At 36.3% G+C, this 23,896-nt stretch overlaps 1 protein-coding gene across 8 annotated transcripts in view; it reads right to left on the bottom strand.

Annotated features, from left to right (window-relative positions):
- Positions 1-1,406: 1,406 nt before the first annotated feature.
- The window catches only part of PAM (peptidylglycine alpha-amidating monooxygenase), a 142,870-nt gene continuing 120,380 nt past the window's right edge, over positions 1,407-23,896 (bottom strand). For 4 of the 8 annotated variants that reach the window (XM_038171367.2, XM_038171371.2, XM_072031533.1 and 1 more), the window contains 11 exons: positions 21,784-21,913; positions 13,526-13,642; positions 12,934-13,006; positions 12,156-12,363; positions 11,311-11,505; positions 10,199-10,317; positions 7,595-7,694; positions 6,187-6,240; positions 4,274-4,477; positions 2,778-2,834; positions 1,407-2,253 (listed from right to left, as the gene is read on the bottom strand). In XM_038171367.2, the coding sequence (XP_038027295.1) occupies positions 2,072-2,253; positions 2,778-2,834; positions 4,274-4,477; positions 6,187-6,240; positions 7,595-7,694; positions 10,199-10,317; positions 11,311-11,505; positions 12,156-12,363; positions 12,934-13,006; positions 13,526-13,642; positions 21,784-21,913 (1,439 nt within the window). In that variant the 3' untranslated portion in view covers positions 1,407-2,071. The remainder of the gene's footprint in view (positions 2,254-2,777; positions 2,835-4,273; positions 4,478-6,186; positions 6,241-7,594; positions 7,695-10,198; positions 10,318-11,310; positions 11,506-12,155; positions 12,364-12,933; positions 13,007-13,525; positions 13,643-21,783; positions 21,914-23,896) is intronic. The other 4 variants (XM_038171372.2, XM_072031532.1, XM_072031535.1 and 1 more) reach the window with 2 other exon arrangements.

Raw genomic sequence — 23,896 nt, 5'->3', positions numbered from 1 at the left:
TTTAGAGGTGCACCCTTCCCTCAGAGGTACTCGCTGCTGGGAGGCAGTAGCTTGCCTGCCAACCCAGCTGTCTGCCCATGGCTTCTTGTAGAAACCAGCCTCTGAATTCTGGCGAGCAGGGACTGTGGCTGGTGTTGAATTACTCTGCCCTCACTCATACTTGTCATTAAACTGTGTTCAGCTACTCTTCTCTCAACATTTTTTTTGTTTTCAATTGGCGATAAAGATCAAATAAATGGCAGGAGGAAGGAGGTAGCTATATATAATCTTCAATAATCTAAAACCTGGAAGCAAAGAACACCCAATATCAGATTGGCATAATGTGAGCTATTCACGTGATAGAAAAACACATCCTCACTGATCACGTCTGATAAAAAGCTGATGATCTTTTAGATCTGATGACACATACGCCACCTGTGTTAGCAGTGCCACCACAGCGTTAATAGCTCTCATCAGAAACGTCCTGTAAACTAGTAATGACTTTTTTTTTTCCAGAAAATTTAAAAAATATCCTTCCTACCTTACGTCTTTATCCTTATATAAGATGACCAAAAGCCACAGCTAAAATAACATTGCCTTGCTTCCAAAAGCAAGACAGAAAAAGTCTGTTTTCAGTGTAACATCAGGAAAATATAAAATAGTTGGAGAGGAAGCAACATTGAATACAGGCTATGAAATGGAGTTCTTTTCATCGCCAGCACTAGTCTGTTACAACACCTGCAATGACGATAATGAAGCAGTTTCATAAAACCCTGTGGCAATTACAGCTGTGTACACTCTGCTCATAATACAGTTTTTAAAAGAAGATTAATCATGCTCTGATCCTCAAACTAGACTGATAAATCGTGACAGCGTCACACAATGATTCACACCTAATTATCCTGGCTGTGTGAGTCATCTATCTAGCAGCTCTTCCAGAAGTCTTCTATTCAAAGAGGGAGTACATTACTGGAATCGGGACTACTCTTGTGTGAATGAAAAAGGAAGAGAGGAGAAACAAGAAAATCAGTACTACAAATCAGGTAGCACTGATGCCTACCCTGACTAATTTTCGTATGTAATTTGAGACACGGGTTTCCTCTTAGCTGTGACCATGTTTTATTAAAGTAAATACCCTGCAGTTTTATAATACAAGTATATTTCCTCTTTAAATCTTTAAGCTTGACTTTGTACATGTATATTAGTTATTAGTCTTTAAAAAAACAAAACCAAACAACCCCCCCCAATAAAGCAAACCTTGTGACATAGCAATATATTTTCCAGCTTCCATACAAAATAGCACGTTTTATCTGCTGGTAGAAGACATTAAATCTTTCACTGTATTAAGTGGTCTGTGTAACTTTTACAAAAGTTGTATACAAAAAACTTAAAAAGTATGCAAAAATTCCAAAGTACACTCTGACAGCTAATGCTCTGCGAACACTTTATTACACAAATTACATTCAGCTTCTGAAAATAGTGTTCTAACAGTGGTACCATCTAAAAATAAGACATCCCAGAAACACATCAAGTCAAGAAGAAGAAAAAACAATTAAATAGATACTTTTTTTTTTTTCTTCAATGCAATATAATGCTAGTGATTTTAAAAAAATAGAAGAAGATTTAGCAGCTTCATTTTCTTGTGGCACTGTATTTTCTCTGTACTGCAACAGGTTAAGGACATTGAAGAGGAAAGGCACAAAAAAGAAATTGGCAACTGAATATTTATAGGAAAAATACTTTGTTGAAGCAGGTAATACGACTTATTTACAAATACAGAAAAGATCCCCAAGTTGATATGAGAAAATACTACTGCTTTAAATCAGTGCTGCAATTAGAAGAAGACTGTTTGTTTTATTAAGATGTTCACATAAAAAAAAAAACAACGGCACTGATATGAAACTTCCATACACTCCTCCACTTAAAAAACAGAACGAAAACCAAACAAAAATTAAAGAAACCAGTGTACAGCCCCACACAGACTAGTACAGTTTACAATTAAATACACAAAAATCTTAAACGTGCTTAAGGGAAATGGAATCTGACATTCTGGATTGAATCATATAATGGAGAACGCAAAGGTTGTCTTCATTCAGGATGATGAAGGTGCTGGTGGGGGTGGAGGTGGTGAGTACTCTTCTTCTGAATCTGTGCCATCATCTTCATCCTTCTCTTGGTCACTTCCTTCTGTGCTGAGTCGGTCAAACCCTTTTCGGCTGTAGCCTTTATGACTTGCAAAGAAGTTCCCCAGGTTAAGGCCACCACCACCTTTACCTGTGGAAAAGAAACCCTTGTCATAAGCTTTGCTTTCTTGTATGGGGGAGTAAATATCTACGCAGTCAACACTTCTTTTAAGTATCCTTCCAGAAAGTTTTTTGTAAAGGTCAGTACGAGGCACAAGAACTAATTATATACATTATGGAAGAGAAGGCAATTCATTTTTAAAATACAAGTTTCAAATGACTTTTTTTCCAGCATACATCGTTCCATTAAGAGTCTTTATGCAAGTATCTGTGTTCCTACCACCTTGTCATTTTGACCATAATCTCAGAGCACTTCATCCCATTCACCAGGTACGCTATGAGCACCACTCATCTTCCAGTGGTAGTGACACATCCTTTTCAGCAGGCAGATACTGACAGATGAGGAGTTTTAAAAGATACTTCCACAGAACACCTGTGGTTTGCCCCCGAGTCCTTGTTCTGAGAAAGTTCCATCAAATCTCTTGTTCACCAAAAGTGAACAAATGTAAAAGCCTTCATTTACTGAGTGCTCATAAGATCTTAACTGTTTCTTACCTCTAAGTCTGCCTAAAACTCTGCTCGAATTTGAGTCAAGTTTGTGTTCCCCATCAGCTGAAAAATAAGGTAGATTTAAAAAATGAGCTTAAAAATCATACCCTGTGTTTAAGTAATTTTCTCTATTTTCTGACACAGACATTCATAAAAATTGATCAACAGCACCAAGAACACTGAATTTTCAGCTTCTTGATTAAGGTAAAGTTATAATTCCTAACAGAACAATCATGCAACAAATGCTTATTTTATGCCATTCAGCCATTAAGAAGATTCACATGTAAGTTATTTCTGAGAATTTCACTACTTCAGCTGTAACTTATAACATGCACTACATTCTGGCACACTAAAAAACATGGTGCGACATTTGAAGGTGGTATATATTCCATTCAGGCATGACTGGCTTTCTGAAAGAGAGTGATCTGTAAATTTCGTCGGATATGTTGGAGGATATATACTCTTGTTCAACAGAGTATACTCTTTCCTGATTAATATTGCTATCCCTGATTTGAAGAAAAATAAAATGCCACCAAACTGTTTTTCTGTATATAGTACTCAGTTTCCATAATTTTGTGCAAGTTTATTTTACCAGTGTCACTCTTTGACACTGTAAATTTAGACACAGCTTCAATCAGCATCCAGTGCGAAGATGCTGGTGTAGATCACAACCATTAATGACAGTACTGTAACAGTCTAGAGCATTAGCACACCAAGTGCTTGAACACTGAAAACAGTCTGAAGCAGATTTTAACACAGCAAATAAACATCCAGCTCAGTTACACTGTTGCACTATCAGACTGTTGAATTACCTAGTCTTTTACAGTATGTCCTAGCCAATGACAGTACTGTTATTTGCCAAAAAATATATATTTTTGTTGTTTATCTTGATAAAACTGTTTATGGCATACAGAAAAAAAAAAAGAAGAAAAAGAAGTGTAATGATCAAACTCGACTACAGTCTGTCAGTGTCTCAGAAACAATGCTGTTATATAATATGAATTAAGAACAAATTTACATAACATTGTAATTATCAAGCAAAGATCTCATAGCAATGAAGAAAGGTGCATCATGGAAACATCTCAAAACTCATAAGATGGTAGGGAATAAGAATATACCATCTCTCAGAAATTTTATCTGTTTGCATTTTTTATGCCTCTCTAATACCCACAGAGTCCTCTGTTGTCAAGAATTTAAAGATCCCAAGCTGAATATTCAATTCTGAACTGAGTATTAAAATTAATGCATTCTAGACAATAACACGAATGTATTTTTGATGCCAATTAAAGGAAAGCATTTGACACGTTGTGAAAAAACAGTGGCTTAAGGTGAAAGGCATTGTTGTGTGCATGCTGATGGTTAGTTTGCATGCAGCATCACCACAACTGTGTACAAGGGAAAAGGGACAGCAGGCCTCTTTCTTCATACTGTTGTCCCTCAGTATTCAGTGATGTGTTTAAATGAACAATAAAAGACTGTTATCTACAGTTAGTCATGGTTACCTCCATAGACTGTTGTCTTCCTCCAACGAATAAATACTAAAATTGCCAGCAGGACAACAACAGGGATAATTAGAAGAGTCGTAATAAGAACAAAGGAAACTCCAGTGCTGGCCTGTCGGACCAGATGTTGTTTTTCCTGCTTCTTTAGAGGGTCTGTTGGTTCTGGGTTGTTTTTCAATCTGGCTTCTACAACTGTCTCCGATTCTTTAAAAAGAAGACAATTTAAACAGGCAATCCATATGCATCAAGTAACAAAGAACAAGGAGCTAAAGAAAAAAACAAGCTAGAATATCTGAAGTGATGAACAACAAGGAAACAAAAGGCAAACATTTATGGAACCAGTTTTAGCTCTTGCTGATGTTATCCCAAATGTAAGACAGAGTCTGAGCGATACCACTCCAGCAAGAATGCCCTCTCCTTTTCTCAGATGGGGAAAGAAGTGTCACGGAGATTTTTGCCTTAAAAAACATCTACCATTTAAAATATGGGCAAATCCTGCAAAAAGGTGTATTGGCAAATAGTGATCTAACGATAGTGATCTACTATCTTTTAAATATCTCCTTTTGGTATTAACATTTCTACAATAAATACAGAAATTCAGTGTGTGTTGTATTATCACAGACAAAAAGGAAAATATTTATATTTATTTTCAATAAGTTTGTGACAGAGAGTCAAGTTCTCCTAACAGCTAAATTCCATGAAAGGGCTTTGGCTCTGTAAATCTGTAGAGCTTTAGAAGACTGCATCCGCTCACTCCTGGCTATTTTGTTATCTCTCCATTTGCCACAAGAAAAATAATTTCAGTAAAATCCTCTACACAGTGTTGTGATTGTGTATAAAAGATCACATTCTTCATGCTAACTTTTAATGAATAAAACTGTCCTGCTATGTATTTTAACATTTGATTCAACAGCAGATCTTAGCTGCATTGGAGACACTGAATACAATTGTTAACTCTGTAACAAGTTTTAAATGACATTCTGTTCTGGATGAACAGTAGAGGCTTCAATTTTCATATAACACTACTACAAAGATAACCTGCTGTCTGCTCCAGTAGTAGTAACAGACTTTTTTTCCACTAGCACCTTGCCCAGCTCTGAGGAGCGGTTCAGTTCTCCACATTTTCCCTTTAGAGCTTCTTACTTAAAAACTGTTTCTTACCCATGTGATACTATTTTGTGATTCCCTGTAGCATTAGAAATGTCAGCCAGCATGGTATCTTCCTAAAGAAAGCTGAAATGCATTGACATACCCCTAGATCAGCTATACTGTGGATGCTGTGCTGTCCACACTTTCCCTTTTGAGTGCTTCAGGAGGACTGATGTACCAATAGAGATAAAACAGAAGGACAACAGTTTTCACAGTAAGAATTTCACTGTTTTGTAAGGCCAGCCTAGTTTATTCTACTATATGTTGTAATTGGCAGGTGGAATCTTTGGTATATTGCATGAAGCAAACCACAGAAACACTGAATTCAACCAAAGAAAGCCACTTAAGAACTTCTGAATGTTTTTTTGGTGACTGAGGATTGTGGAGCAAGGGAAAGGTTGCTGGGGAGTAACACTCACATTTCAGAGCTTTCTCTGCATCTAAGGGGGCTAACACACATACCAGATGGTAACGTGGAGTTAATCTACTAGTTAAATTTTCATCTTAGTGTCTGTGAAGCACATCACCACTGAAAAAAAAATGTTGCTTGGTTGTAAATTAGTGTCTACTAGGTACAATGGTTACAAGCTGCTTTGTCTTACTTCCTGTGGCAGCTTGGTTTATGTACAGTAACTGTATGAAAGAGTGGTGAAAAACAAAACAATAATCAAACTAGTTAGCATTTTTTCCTCTAGAGTGGCAGAAACAGTCATAGCCTATGTGAAAATACCAGTTCCTTCATTTCTATTCAGAATTAGACTAACCTTTTATTTCCTGTACCTCAATACCAGCCTTTTTAACTGACCGATGTTCCATTTCTGTAAAACAAAATCATTCTTCAGGACAACTGACATTTTGAAGACACTCAGTGACATTTTCCTGCTAGCTCTGTCAAATGTACAGTACAATCCTACAGTAAACAATCCTATTAGCATCTGAACTTCACCAAGCAGAGCCAATGTAAACTATTCAATAGCTTACAATACCATGAAAAAAAACAAGAGAGATGTTGATTCATAAAAGCTGTTTGCAATAATTAACTCTTAATGCCACAGAAACACTTTATGGGCATGTGTAAGGGTTCAGGGAGTCCCATAAAAATACCACTATTAATTACAATCAGAATCATGATGGATTAAAGACTGGTTGAATCAGGACTCTTTAGCAACTGCGATGTTATACTGCAGTTTCAGACAAAAAGAAAATAAGATACATGGACTTTCCTCATCTAACCTCTAAGTGATGAAGAAATAAATTATTTTTTTGTTTTTATGTTTCTTTGAATAGAAATCTAGAAATGCTCTTTTCCAGGTTAATACATTCAGAAACAAGCCACATCCAGTCAGACTTACAATTTATCTGGTCCAGTGTCCTGTTACTAACAGCATCTGATACCAGATGACCCATAAGAAAATCAATAAAATATAAACAGACAAATGCGGAATAACTGGCTTAGTCAGAAGTTTATTTATAATAGCAGACTGTTACTGGTTGACTAACACCGTGAAGCCCGAGGCTTTCTCCCTCGTACATTTTTTTATCTGATATAATGTAACAGTAGATTATATTTTTATTCCTTTAAAGTGTATTTGTAAATCCTTACATACTCTTATTTCTTTTATTCCTCTCTCTGAATCCTACTAAACTGATGCCTGACTCATCACGTTCCTCTCCCTGATGTCAGGCTGTTTGGCTTGGGGGTTAGTGGATTAAAACTGGGAAGTGTTTCCCCTTGATAGGAATAGGGTTTGAAATTATACTAGATTAATTTTCTAATGATAAATATTCCCAAAGAAGTTTAAAATTGACTTCTGTTTTTATTTCAGCCCCTGAGAGTTTCTGATATAACTTCAAAGGAAGCAGTGAACTTGTCAGCAAATGACACATTAAAAGACCTAAAATGCAAAAAACCTCATACTTTTAAGCATATACTGATATAATGAGGTACAAATCTACCGTAAGGCAAATGCATTTGGATTTCTCCTCATATGAAAAATCAGCTCACACATCCTGGACTCTCCTTTGGCAGAGTAATGCTGAAGAACAATCACTTTACACAACTTCTGCAGTTGTTCTGTACTTAAATCATTGTCATTAAACCAGTACCAGATAAGTGACACTGATCTCAAGATACAAAACGTGAAGTTGTGGCGTTAAGAACAAAAAACATACTTTCTGTGGATGCAAACTTCCACACTGTTCTGGCATGAACATCTCCAACGAATACTGTTTTGTCTTCTGAAGCAACTATATCATGCGGCATCTCAAAGCTCTGTGAAGAAAAGGAGTGACAGATTACTTTTAGCTATCTACACATTGTCATATCCAGTCCTGGAAAAAACAGCAGGTCTAATGTGAGTGAAGGGAAGAGGAATTACATTTCCATTATCTGTTTGCCTTCTCAAGGGATAATATCTTAGAGATATATTCATGCTAAACAATTCATATTTATGTTCTTGCATTTAGTTTTATCCTGTGAAATATAAGATGCATAGTGCACATACACAGTGGTAAGTAAGTTATTATGTTGAGAAAATTAAAATATCAAAAAAAGTGGACTTTTGAGATACTACATAGTGATGTACAGTGTATGTACTCCAAGAGCAGCTGTAAGCATTGACACTAGACCATTCATTCTCCACCAAATCTAGCAAAGGTCTGAGCTAACTTGTTCTTTTTTTTTTTTTTTTTTTTTTTTTTTAAATCAAGGAAGCATGTTGGAATGCTATGCCAGTGTATTATTGTTTACAGGTTTAACATTTGGAAGAGGTGAACAGAGGATCCTATTTTGCTATCTAGGAGTGTAATGAATGAAACACCAGAATTTAACAAAAAATACATTGCAATTTTTGAAGGGCAGATCAGGAGAAAAAGATAATAAGTTTGGCCATGTTGCTTTTAGTTTATCCAGAATGGTCTTCTCATGTCTTTAGATTTCACATTTATTTCCTGACATGAGTTATTGTCCTTGATACCTACAGACTAATTAAGTGAGAAACTTCAATGCGAAGCAATAAGCTGCCACATGACAAGCACATTCCAAAGCAGCACCTAACCCATCTGCAACTTAAAATTAGTAAAACTACGAGAAGAACAAAAAAAATCATCTGATTCTGTTTTGAATAAATGTCTCTTCCCTATTTTTTACTCTTTTTACTATTTTTACTGTTCCCAGAAAAAGGTTTCAAGAGTAAGGGGCAGTTCACTTTCCTACCACTGAGAAACCAAAGAACCTGGAATAAAAACCTGGGATAAGGCAGTATCTTTGTAGTTAACATGTGTTGTTCTGGCCTAAATACCTTTCCTGAGGATGTACTATTTTAGTCTAGATTCCTCCCTAAAACAAGATTCTCAACACTTCCAGATCTATTTCAGCAACTACGGCTGTCATATTAAGAATTTTTCCTTTTCGTGAGTAGACTGGAAAACTGAGTATTGTGAACTACCTTATCAGGGTAAGTTCTGGTAAGTGGTCTATTTCAGATCTCAGGACTAAATAGTGCATCCTGTATACAACATTATCACAAAGAATTGTTTACGGAAAAAAAAAAAAAAAAAAAATCAAATACAAACCACCAAACCAAAAAAAAAACCAAACAACCAACAACAAAACCAAAAATAATAATAATTAAAGAAAATAATCCCTGTAATCCAAACTATGTTTCTTTATGTGAGAAATTGTTTGTGAAGCAAATAGGATGGAAGTGATGTATATAACAGATGTTATGTATTAGCTAAAGATTTCAGTAGTCATCCTTCCAAAACATTAATAAATGAGACAGACTTTCATCACTTAAATTTTGTTTTTCATTATCTTTCTTATAAGTTTTTTTTTTTCCCAAATCAAGGAAAAAAAGTGAATATTTTACTTGTATGTATATTATTCCATAAATACATGAAAAACAATTCAGAAGTAAGAAGTTTGAACTTGGAGTATTTTCATTTGTCTTGTGCCAAGCTATTCCTGGTTTAAAGACTGATCTTGGATCACCTTATGAAAGCTGTGCACCTGCTCTACTGTCTGAAGTCAACATTTAATACAGTAATTTTCTACAGTGATCTGTAACTGTGCACAGATAGTTAACATTATCTAATCCCCACTGAATCTCAAAACAATGATAAATCCACTCTGTTTTTGTCAGTTTGTAGACAGTACAGCTATTTGCTATACTTAAAAAGAAATATATTTCTGTAGTATCCCTTAAAACTGGGCTGCAAATCATTGAGCATATGTGCTACCCAGAAATGGGAGTCATTCTTTTATCTAAGACAATCTATATATTTTTTAATAAATATTTTTAAACTTGATTTTGCACAACACTTTATAAATAACATCTAGCCCTCAAACTAATCTTCTGCAAAGAACAGATGTAATCATACAGCTGAGTTTTATTCCTGCATAGGAATACACTTTTTTGGACATGTAATGGACATTAGTATCTAATTCTATAAATATTTCTGGACCTTTATTCTTCTTTTAAATTAGCTTTTAATAACTATCTGCCAACAATAAAGTGAACTTATCCTAACTAAAGGTATTATCTGTAGGGATCATCTCAAAGGTGGTATAATTTTTGAGCATTTAATACATGTAGAAACTAAGATCTGAAATTCTAGCATCTCCACTAAGTTTGAATTATGAAGAATTCCTTTGAATACTATACTTTTTAAAACATCTAATTTCCTGTAATAGTTGTATAAAAGTTAGAGAAGTAGGATGTTACCAACAATCTCCTGTACATAATTATATACACCAGGCACTCTGCAATACTCTACCTTTCTAAGCGGAATGAAAGTATCAATTATTTCTCCAGTAGAGAAGTTCATCACAAATCCTTGCACTGGTTCTGCTTCTCCAGGGTAAGGCATTCCATTAACTGCGAAGAGGAGACCACCTGCAACAATATTGGATTTTCTTTAACAACCCACACCTTGCAAACTACAGTGCAGGTCAATAGTAATTGTATTGATGTAAAAAGCTGTCTGAGAAAATGGGAATGACTGACAGAGACAGAGGTAACTCAACAGGAAACTAAATCACAACAGAAAAGTTAAGTAAGGTATCACAGAGAAAAATTGTGGACAACCAGTCTATAGAGAGATGCTATAAAGAAGTGGTCAGAAGCTACTTCCTAACAGTCTTAAATAAACTGGTTGTGGGTGCATGGGAAGCAGGAGAGGAGTGGACTACAAAATGGAGTCAGACTTGCTCACTCTCCCTACAATGCACCTCCTGCTGTCAGAGACAGCAATGGGCTACATCATTTCTTAAATTCTAGGCAAACGCATCAGAGATTACCTTGATATTAAATTCGATATCAACTACAGAGTCAGGAGACTGACATTCCAAAATTCCTTGTCCAGCTGTTGACGTTCCCACCACCTTCAGTATTGGTATTAATTTAATACAGCTATTGTATTAATTATCAGTTTTTGATAATAAACTGCGTAACTTCTAAATAAAAACTGCTTGCTTTTGGATTTTATATTTTAAGAAACTCAACTCTTGATGGCTTGGAAGCTCGTTAAGTTTGCTCTCTTTGATGGAGCTTGAAATGAATATTTTAAAACATTATTACTAATTATGGACTGTGCCATCACTAGGAAGCAAACAATATAATCTGCTTGTTGACAGTACATTTAGAGAGTCTAATCAGTCATTTCTCAGGAGTAGAAATTATATGAAAGCTTCTCTCACCCCCCCCCCCACTGCAAACAGGAAAATAGGATAGTTCTAAAATTTTCCATTACATCAGCACTACTTTGAAAAAGAATAAATACCTGGATAAAGATACATGATAGCACTCTTTATGAAATGACATTGTACACAGTGACATACTGGCATTAAAGAACTACTTGAAATCTGAAGAATGGGGAAAAAATATTACCTGGAACATATGAAACTGCAAACAACTCTCTTCCAAACGATTTGTGCTTGATCTCTCTTATGAACTCCCCAGTTCCTAATCTGAAACACTGAATTCGACCGTTTTCCCTGTCTGCAACACAGAGCTGACTGAAGTCGGGGATCAGAGCTAAGCTGTGGGGGATATGAAACTGTCCAGGTCTGCCTGAAGAAGTCTCTGCAACACAAAATATACACATTTGTGTTAAAATACAAAACATTCTGCTTAGAAATAGCAATATTTCACATAATGCAGCATAGCATTGGGAAAAGTTTTTTGTTCTCCTAACAGTTTTACTCATTTAGGTAAACTCTTGTAGACTTTTGCATTATCTTTGTAAAACCTGAATTTGTGAATTAGCTATTTCTCTATAATAGCATAATCCCTGATGCATAAATCTGAGAACAGATTTAAGTCGGACAGAAATGTAATTATTCACAAAACTTAAAATAGATGGGATCATGGCATAAATCTTAGAAAAATGGTAAAGGCTTATACCATTTGACCACACTTTTAGAAAAAGATATTATTACTTTTGAAAGTTTAAATATTTTATTGCCAAGAAAGGACATGCTGATACTTGGGTTGAATGCATGCTAGCAGACTCTTATTTTTTATTTTTTTAGAGAATATATAAATACCCACTACAACTAGCTGTATAAACATTAGAGAAAAATCTGGAATTTGATAAGAAGGGCAAAATTGAACTGGGACCTTGATAGTATTACTATAATAGACGTTTATAAATGACACTAATAATAGTATCAACAATCTCACAGCTGATGATAACATGAATTCATGATAGCAGAGTATCAGTGAGCTCTGACCTTCTCCCCACTGCATGATGTACAATCCATTTGGAGAGAACTGGATGATTCGGCTGTTACAGTAGCCGTCAGATACATAAACACTGCCGGAGATCGGATCCACAGCCACATCAGTTGGTTGACAGAAATGATTTTTGTCACTGCCTGGTTGCAAAGCTACTCCTAGGGTCAGTAATGGCTCTTTCGCATCTGCTCCCAGTTTGAAAACCTTTTAAATCAATAGAGAAAGATAAGAGGTTTCAATTATGGAGGGTGAAATACAAGACGGATGTCTGCCTATGAAAAGGATATCTATTACTCTGTATAAAATAAATGTATATACTGAACACAACCTTAATATCTTGACTATGACATCTATTATCAGTTTTATAACCATTCTGATTGTGGGAAATTTATGCATAAAATATAATTTCCTGTGATTACAGCAAACAAATTAGTTTCATATTCTGAGCTTGAGTGCATAGGAAAATTGATAAGCAAAGACGTAGCAGAAAAATCTGTTCTCTTTCAAACGAATTGCTGTTTTAAAACAGGCACTTTTAGTTCTGAATACTTTGCTCAAATTATTCTACACAATTATTTTCCAAGAAGGCTATAGGCATATAAAGCTATAGGCATATAGGCATATATTTCCATAAGCATATTCTTAATGTTTGTCTTAACAAGCCTACATAAACAGTTTACATCATAATCCTAAGTTTACATAAATCTCTAGGAGAACAAACAAACAAAAATGGCAAAACACTAAGGCCCTTGTGTTAAAGGTTCAAAAACATACCTGATGGAGAGCTACATCAGTGACCCAGTAGTTACCATTCTTATCTATACTCAAACCATGTGGTAAGTAAAACCTGCAAACACAAATGCAGAAGAATCAAGTTAAAGACATCTTTCAGGAAGAATGATATAAAGTAGATTTGAAGATTTCCTTTTTTATCTACAGATCAAGAAATGCTCTAAAAATAACAACCTGTTAGTATTTCACAAAAAATATACACTATAACTATAGAATTTTCTTGACAAGACTGTCTCAAATCTGGAATTCACTTGATCTCTACTTTCTCAGTCCGACTAACATTTGGTATCTTTAAAGAAAATATACAATACTCTTCAGCTCTGCATTTCTGTTAATCTGGCTGGTAGATGAAATTATATGAATTACCAGATACCAGATGTAGTGAAGATGGCAAACGATTGTAATTATTATTTGCAGAGCTTTTTCAGTTGTTCAAATAAACACAAAATCACATAATGTAATACAAAACAGATATGTGAAAATGGCTTGGTGACTTTTGAGGCAAAATATGTAGAAATTGTAATAGTTCTATTAATAAAAACAACAACAACAAAAAGAAAAACAAAAAACTTACAGACTTTTGCCTGTGGAATGCAGCAATTTTGCAGTACTTGGATTCAGGACAAGAATTGTGTTCTGTTCAATTGGTCCAAGTCCTCTTTGTTGATAAACAAATTTGCTGTCAAAAGAACTACACAAAAATATGTAACACAAAGACAGCATTAGAGAACAGTCCAATGATGATGACTACACATGCAACTTCAAGTTAGGTTTTGTAGTTTAATTCCAGTGTGAGTTACTAGCACCTTTTGTTTTGTTTTTTAAAAAGCCTTGTAACATTGTATGATTGTAAGAGTTCTAATGTTGGGATGTCTGCATTTCCTACTGAAGTTATGACTTCCTAACTAAAGGAATACCAAATCATCTCAGCAATAATTAAGACAATCCCAAAGCAAGCAAGCAAACAGAAAAAAAAATCAAATTTTTTTAAGTTGTTAGTTTGCTTTTTTATTTACTGTGGCAAGTTAGAGGTGGGAAATAAAACAATTTAGTAAGAACATAGCAAGAACATAGCTATAGAACATAGCTAATCAGCAGGGCATAATTACCTGTATGAACTTGTATACTTTGTACTAAGGTAGGCTGTGTTCATGCTTTTTTTGTTTTTTGTTTTCTTTGCAAACATAATTTGTTATTTTGCCAGAACCTGCTACTGTAACATTCAGATCTTAAGGTTCTAATCCTTAGAACCTGTGCCCTTGCAAGAAACCATAGGACATGAGATGTGTTTCTCTTAACCCCACAACTCCACATACAATTTTCAAGGTACATGGAATATATTAATAGAAACATTTAAACATGCTGCTATATAATTCAGACATAAAGAACAAGCATTGCTTAACCTTCTAGAATGCACTGGCCAGGTGTAAAATTATCATGCACTTAACAAATAATAGTTTAGTCATCTGTACCCATACAGAGAAGCTGGCTATTACAGTAGCCTGTTGAAATGTGTTCAGCCTTCAGTGAAGGTAAATAGAGCACATAAAACATTTTGAAAAACAATTAAGCCTAAATGTTGGAAAAGGGTATTTGATTATGGATAAAAAACACGTGAATGCATGACACACTCTTTCCTCCTGCCTTATATTTTTAAAGCTGTTTATTAATTCCCCCAAGATAAATCCAGCTATGACTGATGCAACTTGGTAAACAGGAACATGATTTTTAGTCACAGACCAGACTATGAATAAAGCTATTAAAACTTTATATGGTACAGTACTGGTAGCCCAGCCTCTCCATAACATTAAATATTTATATGTCTAGAATTTTCAATGCGGAAAGGCAATACTGGTTTCATATATAACCAGAAAAAAACTGACAGAATGTGTCCTAATTCTTCCATAGGCTACAATTAGAAATAATGTTTAGGTATTATCTTTATATATGGTAACTATCTGTGCCTATTTCTTCAGCCTCTGACAGGAATCAATATACCCTTGTCACTGTGACTGGTTACACACAAGGCATTACTAAATCTCTCTACTGCGCTGTCCTGAACACTCTGCCGTGATGCTGCGATGAGACACACAGAATGGCTGAGGTTGGCAAGGACCTCTAGAGGTCATCTGGTGATAACCCCTACTCCCACAGGACCAGCAGGTTGCCCAGGACCATGTCCAGATGGCTTCCAAAGATCTCCAGGGAGGGAGACGGCCCCAGGCTTTCTGGGCAGCTTGTGTCACCCATACAGCGAGGCAGCACTCCTGGTGTTCAGAGGAAGCCTGTGCTCCTGTCTGTGCCCACTGCCTCTTGTCATGGCACAGGGCACCACTAAAACAAGCCTGTCTCTGTCCTCTCTGCACCCTACCTTCAGGTATTTCTACTCATCAACAGCTGAGCCTCCTCCAGGCTGAACTGTTGCAGCCCTCTCAGCCTCTCCACACAGGAGAGGTGCTCCAGCCCCTTCATCGCTGTCATGCACTGTACACCAGGTGTGGCCTCACCAGCACTGTGTAGTGCAAAGGCCACCTCACCCCTGTTGATCTGCAGGCAGTACTCTGCCTAGTGCAGCCAGGAACAATGTTAGCTTTCTTGGTGGCATGGACACATTGATGGCATGTAGCTAACAAGGGTACTACATTGTGTACTACTGATACACAGTGCCCTACTGATATTTATTTGCTTATTTAACGATGGCCCAGTAGATTTTGGTTTTTATCATTATTGAAAGTTATATTCTAAGGCAAGTTATTTTGTTTTCAAGTGTTGTTTTTTTTTTTTTTTTTTTTTAAACAAAACCAAACAAAAGATCCAATAACAAAAGCTCCCACAAAATTAAAAATAAAAAAGCCCCAACACACAATGCTTGATTTCAGTAAATGACAGGGGCCCAGGAATCTAACACTCCTAAGGTACAGATGACCACAACTGTAAGCCCAACACTGGACAGACTGAATGAATGTTTGGCAGCAGAACAGAAGCTTCTGAGGTGCTTGGCTTATGTTATACCTTTATGTATGCATGCAAATAACTGGGATTAGGGTCAAATATTTTACTCCAACACATGGATGATTTTTCTCCTTTCCACAGCTGCATGATGAATGCTTGCTTGCTAGCTATTTACCTTTGCTAAAATGTTTTAGTTTATCTTATGTTAATGGATATGGATGAAAACAACCTTTTTAGGCTCAAGCTCTGTGAAGACTATTATTATTAATCAGTGCAGCTAATCACAGATGAGAATCTTAGCGAGGGTAGGTATTGCACAGAAACAGCAACAGCAATGACAAGAAGGAAACAAGATTCTACCTCTTTGCAGAACTGACTAGGTAGACAGTTTAAAAACTGATTGTTTTTCCTTATTATTATTCCTGATCCTAGTAACGGTCCTGTCCAGACTTCTAAGCATTTCCTGTTAACAACTACCCAGCTCTGCTGGGAACCGAGTGCTTTCAGCATAAGCATGAGATTGCACGGTATTTTCAGCAGAGGAAGCTTAGTGAACTTTGAAATGAGGTTATGGGACTGATCTTTTGTGTGTATTCTCCCTGACAAATATCTTTTTCTAGCAGTAAGACTAGTATGCTACAGAGTCACTCTTTCCTTTCCAGGGCTTATGAACATTTTCCAAGCTACTCTGTGCTTCTTTGTTTTATTTGATAAATGAGGACCCAGACTACATTGACTCTTTCTAGCTTAAAAGAAGCAAAAGCAGACCAAGAAAAGAATTAAAACCTTACTGTTGTATGTCATATTACTCTGCTCTCAGCATGGCTTTCTAATAGGTTCTAAAGTTTCATGTTAACGGACAACTGAAACATGCTGCATCTGTCACAACTTCTAATTTCAAGCTCCAATACAATTTCATAGCATGTTTTCTACTTCAGCTGGCCACTTCACACTAATGCAAACAATTTATTGCTACATCTGCTTTTCTTCTGGTGTGCTACATATTAAAATCTAGATGGACCACCTGATCTCATAAACCTTGAAAGTACAAGACTGAGCTCTACTCTTAATCAATAATCCATCACCACTGTGGCATCGTGCTCAGCCTAAATTAACCTACCTAGCTTGTTAAGAATGCAGCAGCAGATGTTCAAAAATGCATTATATATTCTGTATTATGTCTTTTATAAGTTGCACACATGGTCAATCATTTCTCATCACAAATTCCAGAAGAATTCTCAGCTGATTCATTGCTCTGCCTGTTGAATAGTTCATATATATATATATATATATATATAATAGTTTATATTTATATATAAACATTTACATTTTGAATAGCACACACTGAATATGGTACGAAAGACATAAAACTGAGGACAGCGTGTGGTAAAAGAAGATGACTCATTAAAGGAGCATTTTTTATTTTTTTTTTTAACCATGCCCAGAAGGAATGTTAGAGCTGCTGAAAAGCTGCTACTATATTACACAGCTTGTCATTTTGTAACTGTTTTTGCTCTCTAAAGCAGACTGAAGTTGCCTTATAGGAGCACAGACCATTCATCCAGCTATATTTAGTTGAATGAGGATCCAGCTTTTATGGCATATATTAATAATGCATTGGAAACATTTGCACAGTGCCTAACAGCACAGATAATTTTATTTTATTTTATTTTTAATTTGTTTCTGTACTGTGACAGAAGCACTGAAACAGAGAAAATATATTCTGGGCTTTCAGGCTCAACTCATGTTTATGTTTTGCTGAGGAATATTATACTTCGTTACTTGTGTATTTGCTGCTAATGATAAACATTAACTTACAAGCCTGATAACTTCTTATCCCTCTTCTACATATAAAAGCCATGATAATTCCCTTTCAAAATAATCTTTTTCTATTCCTTCTTAATGAAAAATAAGAACAGATACGTTCCTTTTTTTTTTTTTTTTTTTTTTTTTTTCAGCACAGCCCATGAAACAGTCCCCAAACTATTTCATATGCGCATGAAATACATGAAAATAGAAAGGGAGGCTCACTGGCTGAGCACACAAAAGTATGCATATTTCCTATGCAGCAAGATTTGGAACAAATATTTAGCTGCAGTCATGTTTTCAACATACACTGTTTTAAAATCACTCTATATGTAGGCCCACAGAATTTTTAGTTTATCTATTTTAAGGGCTCCTAACAGCACTAGGCTTCACAGAATCGCAGAATGGCTCAGGTTCGAAGGAACCTCAAAGACCATCCAGCTCCAACCCCCTGCCATGGGCAGGGATGCCACCCACTATATTGGATTGTTCAGTGCCCCATGTGGCCTGGCCTTGAACACCTCCAGGGATGGGGCATCCACAGCTTCTCTGGGCAACCTGTGCCAGTGCCTCACTTCCCTCTGAGTGAAGAATTTCTTCCTAACTTTTAATCAAAATCTCCCCTCTTTTAGTTTAAAACCATTCCCCCTTGTCCTGTCATTATCTGACCGAGCAAAAAGTCACTCTCCATCTTTTTTATAAGCCCCCTTTAAGTATTGAAGTATTGCCATAAGGTAATTCCAGAGCCTTCTCTTCTTTGGGCTGAACAGCCCCAGCTCTCTCAGCCTTTCTTCATAGAAGAGAAATAAATTTCATATGAACTATTCAGCTATGCTCCACAAGAGGAAGAATAAAACAACACTTGAGAACAAAACAAGTGAATCCTTAAGTGAATCAGGATTCTACACATAGATATCTTCAGTCAGGAAGTTTTACTTTTTTCCAACTCCAGTCCCTGCATGATGGCAAATAGGTGAGCCTCCACACTAAACTCACGTGCAGATTAACACGTGATATTTTACCATTACTACGTGGAAACATTTAGCACATTTCATAAAATAATCAGGTTAATTAACAGTTGACAGAAAGAAGCTGTCAGCTGTTAGCTCTAAGGTGCTAGCTCAAGGCTGACTACTCAGTGGCAGACAAAAGAGTGAATACAACGTTATACATTATTCAGAAAGAACAAAGGATGGAAGAAAGAAGGTGCTTTAAACCCATAACCCTGAAGCATACTTCCTTTCCCCCATCTCAGGAAGTAAGAACTAGAAGAAGATATAGAGATGACAGTAATAATGATGAATTATTTTGATACAAAGGGGACCAAGTGCACAGGGACTCTCATGGAAATACCTCACTGGAAATGAGGGAACTGATAGGGATATTAAAGAAGCTCAAAGAAATTATGAGTGTCAGGAGAAGATAAACTGGAAATGATTGTGTATTGTTGGCAGAAGCAAAATGATGAACATAAAATGAGTGATGAGGTAGCAGGTGCAATACTTTTAAGACAAGGACTTTTTCACACTTAGTGCAACAGTCAAACTGCAGAACTCACTGGTAAGGGTGTAAAGGTTTTATACAAGTTCCAAAACCATAAATAACCTGGCACATTTATTGATGGGGAAACTCCCTAGAGATCATAAACATAAATAGTTTTTTGTTTTGTTTTGTTTTTTCCTCTCCTAGGAAGTCCCTTAGTCAAGCTTCTCATACTCAGAATATGGGCATCTGCTGTTGTCCAGGACTGGACTGAATTAAGTCAATCTTTAGTGTGACCCAGCACAGGTATTGGGTACATCAATTTCTAGATTTCAGACCACAACTCTGATCCTCTGCACCCACACCATAAGAAGTTTTTGTTTTATTTAGAATCACAGACTCATAGATTGGTTTGGAAGGACCTTAAAGACCACCTAGTTCCAACCCCCCTGCCATGGGCAGGGACACCTCCCTCCAGACCAGGCTGCCCAAAGCCCCATCCAGCCTGGCCTTGAACATCTCCAGGGATGGGGCATCCACAGCTTCTCTGGGCAGCCTGTGCGAGTGCCTCACCGCCCTCAGAGTAAAAAATATTTCTACCTAATATCTGATCTAAACCTACCTTCTTTCAGCTTAGAACTATTTCCCCTGGCCCTCTGACTACAGGCTCTGGTTAAAAGCCTTTCTCCTTTTTATAAGCTGCTTTTATACACTGGAAGATGGTTATATTGTCTCACCAGAGCATTCTCTTCTCCAGGCTGAACAACCCCAACTCTCTAAGCCTCTGTGCACAGGAGAGGTGCTTCAGCCCTCTGAACATTCCTGTGGCTTCCTATGGACCTGCTCTAACAGGCCCACATCGTTCTTGTGCTGGGGCCCCCAGAGCTGGCCACCATCCTTTCGATGCAGCCCATCAGGATACAGCTGGCTTTCTGGGCTGCAAGTGTACATTGCCAGCTCGCATCCAATTTTCCATCTACCAGTATTCCAAGGTCCTTCTCTGCAGGGCTGCACTCAACCACTTCATCACCCAGCCTATATTGATTGTCCTGACCCAGATGCAGCATCCTGCACTTGGCCATGTTGAATCTCATGAGGTTCACCTGGGCCTACCTCTCAAATCTGTCCAGGTACCTCTGGATGGCATCCCTTCCCCAGTAAAGTGTTAACTGCACCACTCCGTTTGGTGTCAATGCAAACTTGCTGAGGGTACCTGTGTCATTAATTAAGATAATAAATACTATTGGTCTCAGTATGGACCGTTGAGAGACACCACTGATTACTGGTTTCAATTTGGACATTGAGCCATGGACTAACTCTTTGGATGAGGCCATCCAGCCAATTCCTTTAACCTCTGTAGACTTCCTAAAGACTGCTTGGTCCCAAACTCCAGTTTTGTGCTCTGGGCTGTGGGTATACCTCAGTTGTCAGAATCCCCCAAAATATACATTTCAGAAGTGAGAAATGAACAAAACTGCCAGATTATTTTCAAATGTTTTTTCAATACTTTTTTCAATGACACAAAGAAGAAAATTTATATTCATCTGTAGGAGCATGAGAAAAAACAAATCAATACCAGCTTTTAGTTGAAGATTGAGTAATAGAAGTTGCAGCATGCATCATCCTTTCAAGTTTGATAGTCTACACTTGCATACTCTTGAGCTGGAGAGATCACTGATACCATGCACAAGAAACTTAAATGACTGCCTTATCTTCTACATTACATTACTTAGCCAAAAAACAACTGATTTTCTCTATAGAAGAGTTTTCTAAGCATCATTTTACTATAACACTGAGAAAGCTGCCTCCTCTAATTTTCAGAAAGTATCTTCTCTTAGAATATATTCATCAAGAGTTAGAAAAAAAACACCATACTGTTTTAGCCTTGTAAGTATCAAGAACAGACACTTAGAAGAAAGATTTAAAAAGCACACTTACAAAGAGTACTATATAGTATTCTGTTATAAACTAGCATTAATTACTCCCAGTGTCCTGTTGCAGTTTCATGATTTTTTTTTTTTTTTTGGCAACTAAATGGTTAGATATACTGTTTAAAAGCTTTAAGACATAATGAGATATATTCCAGGACTCTGGAATGTTCTGCTTTTAAAATAAATAGCCAACATAAAATCTTGATTTTGTGATGACACTAGTTTTTAATGATGAAAGTCTGTTTTGAATGAATGCTACACATGTCCCCCATCCCTCCCATTTTTTTTTTCAGCACTGAAGCTAGCTTTGCATGTCTTAAACCCAAGTATTAATAGTAGTATACCTTACTAAAACAGCATTCTTCCCAACCTATTGTTCCAGCCGAAGACATGGACAAGCAGGGATAAGTTTTGGGACATAATGTACAATATTCTTTTTCTCTGGAGACATATTCTTACTGTCTAAAGAACTAGCAACCCTATAGCCCTGAGAACGTCAGTCACCACTTCAATTCTGAGTCTCCTGAAGGCACTTTCAGCCAAAGAGCTGAATCTTAAACAGAACAGGAACTGCAATCTATTTTGTTTCTTTGAGAAGATACACAAGATATATACACTAAATTGACCTTTTAACAAGCCATTCTGCAAAATGTCTACTTACTTTTCATCCCAAACATGATCACCTCTGTGGAAGACAACTAAGTTATTTTCAAGGTCCAGAGCCAAGCCAGAAACTTGGCCCAGCTTGAGGTCTAACCCAGGCCACTCCACAGCCTCTTCTATGTGGAAATCTGACCAAAGAAACAAGCAACAACAAAAAAAGGCAGACATTAATGTAGCACATTTATACTAATAAAACACACATGCACACACACACAAAAGAAAGAATATAAATCTGGTTAACTGGCTTTTTGCATGTATGAACATACTCTTGCATGCAGAATTTCCATGAATGCATTGCAATTTAATTCCAAGCATAGCTTTATGCTTTTTAAGTAAAGCATGCACAAACAATGGTATCCTGCTAGTAGTCTGGAAGGACGATAGAAACTTCACAGCTTTGTTAATACTTTTTAATATTGGTTGATTGGTTAATTACAGAAACATACAAATACTATCCAAAATAAGCAAGCAAATTTAAATAATAACCTATCAGTATTTTATTTAAAAAGCATAATGGAAGAATAGGAATCACTAGTCTATCTATAAATCTGAAGTGGCTGATTCACAACTTTTTTCAAAAAAGCTTTTAACACACAAAAAAAAAAAAAACCACAATGCAGAGAAGCAAGATAAACAGCAAGATAAACAGCAAAGAGAAACAAATAAAATAGTACTTTTGTGAAGTTTCTTCTCCTATGACATTTCTTAAAACAAACATATGCATTAATTAGCTCTAGTTAGTGTTTGTATCCTAATCCAAAGATTACAGGCATGAATAGGAAATAGATGTCTAAATCTGATGAAAGAAATGAAGGAGGGTATCTGTCGCTGTTTATATATTAGGACACTTTTTAAGAACATATGCTGGGAAGTTTTTGAATAACACAAATCTGATTTTCACACTAAGCCAAAAATACAGGATTTAGCAAGGGAACCACTACTAAAAAAAATGGATAATTTCTGTTTTTGTCTTAAGTAGTAAAACTTCTCAATAAAGGGAGAAAAATATAGCTGCAAATTAAGATTAAAAAAAGACTGAAACCAGACTTTTAAAAAAGAAGTTTGCTTCAATCTAAGAATGCTTTATATAAAAGCAGACTTACAATGATTAAATGTGTGAACAGAGATGTCCAAAATTTGGAAAAGTAGCAGAATGTTGGCTGCAAGGATTAATTTCTTACAAATAGACTGCTTAATATGCAATTTGAAAGAGGTTGGTCTGGATTGCTCTTGCATTATTGACAGATAATTGAACTGTATTCCCCAAAATAAAAAATACAACCACAAGAAAAATGTTACTAAAACTGATAAAACAAAAAAGAAAACAAAATCTGTTAAGAAGCTTTCTACATGTTAGAAAATCCATCACTCCTTTCTTTTGGATGTGAATTTATTCAACGTAATTCAGATATTTCTAAGGTACAGGCTTTGTATGTAGGTACACACTGACAAATTGAAGGTGAATAGAAAAGAGTTTTTTTGCAGTTATCTGAAACTGAAGCTGTTCCAGTAGTATTCAAACTGTCTGCTAGCATCGTTTTTGCTATTTTCAGTTTTGCAAATTTTAGCTCAACCTGAAGTTTGTGTATTTTGCTGTGATCCTCAAAACCAATCATTGGGATACAACCTAGCCACATGTAATCATACAATCTCCATTCAGAGTGCTGAAAGATCAGTGTTTTGAAACAAGTTCTCAACACAAATTACCCAAGGAATACAAGAGGCTTCACTTGAAAGTGTTATTCTCATGAAAGGAAAAATAAAAGGGACAATATCCCCAAAATCTTAATCGTAACCTCTGCAACCCAGCTTTCTGGTAAGCGTAATTCCCACTTCCTTTTTACTTGGAAGAGATGCAGTCTGAGGAGAAAAAGCAAACGTGGTGGAGGGAAAAGTATTTTCTACAATCTACATAGGGAAGAGAGAAAAACAGTGCTGAAAACTTAGCACAGGAGATATTTTACCTTCGTAGTTCTAGATACCTAGCTGTGAGTAGCTAACAGAGAAATTCTGTCAGCTAAAGCAAACCTAAGACAAATCTAAAATAGTCACCACCAGTGAATATAAAAAAGCAATCAGAAAATTCAAAACCAAGAATCCTAATGCAGCAG

This window comes from Anas platyrhynchos, chromosome Z (genome assembly GCF_047663525.1).
Source record: "Anas platyrhynchos isolate ZD024472 breed Pekin duck chromosome Z, IASCAAS_PekinDuck_T2T, whole genome shotgun sequence".
NCBI lineage: Eukaryota > Metazoa > Chordata > Aves > Anseriformes > Anatidae > Anas > Anas platyrhynchos.
This window is presented reverse-complemented; position numbering and strand designations above follow the sequence as displayed.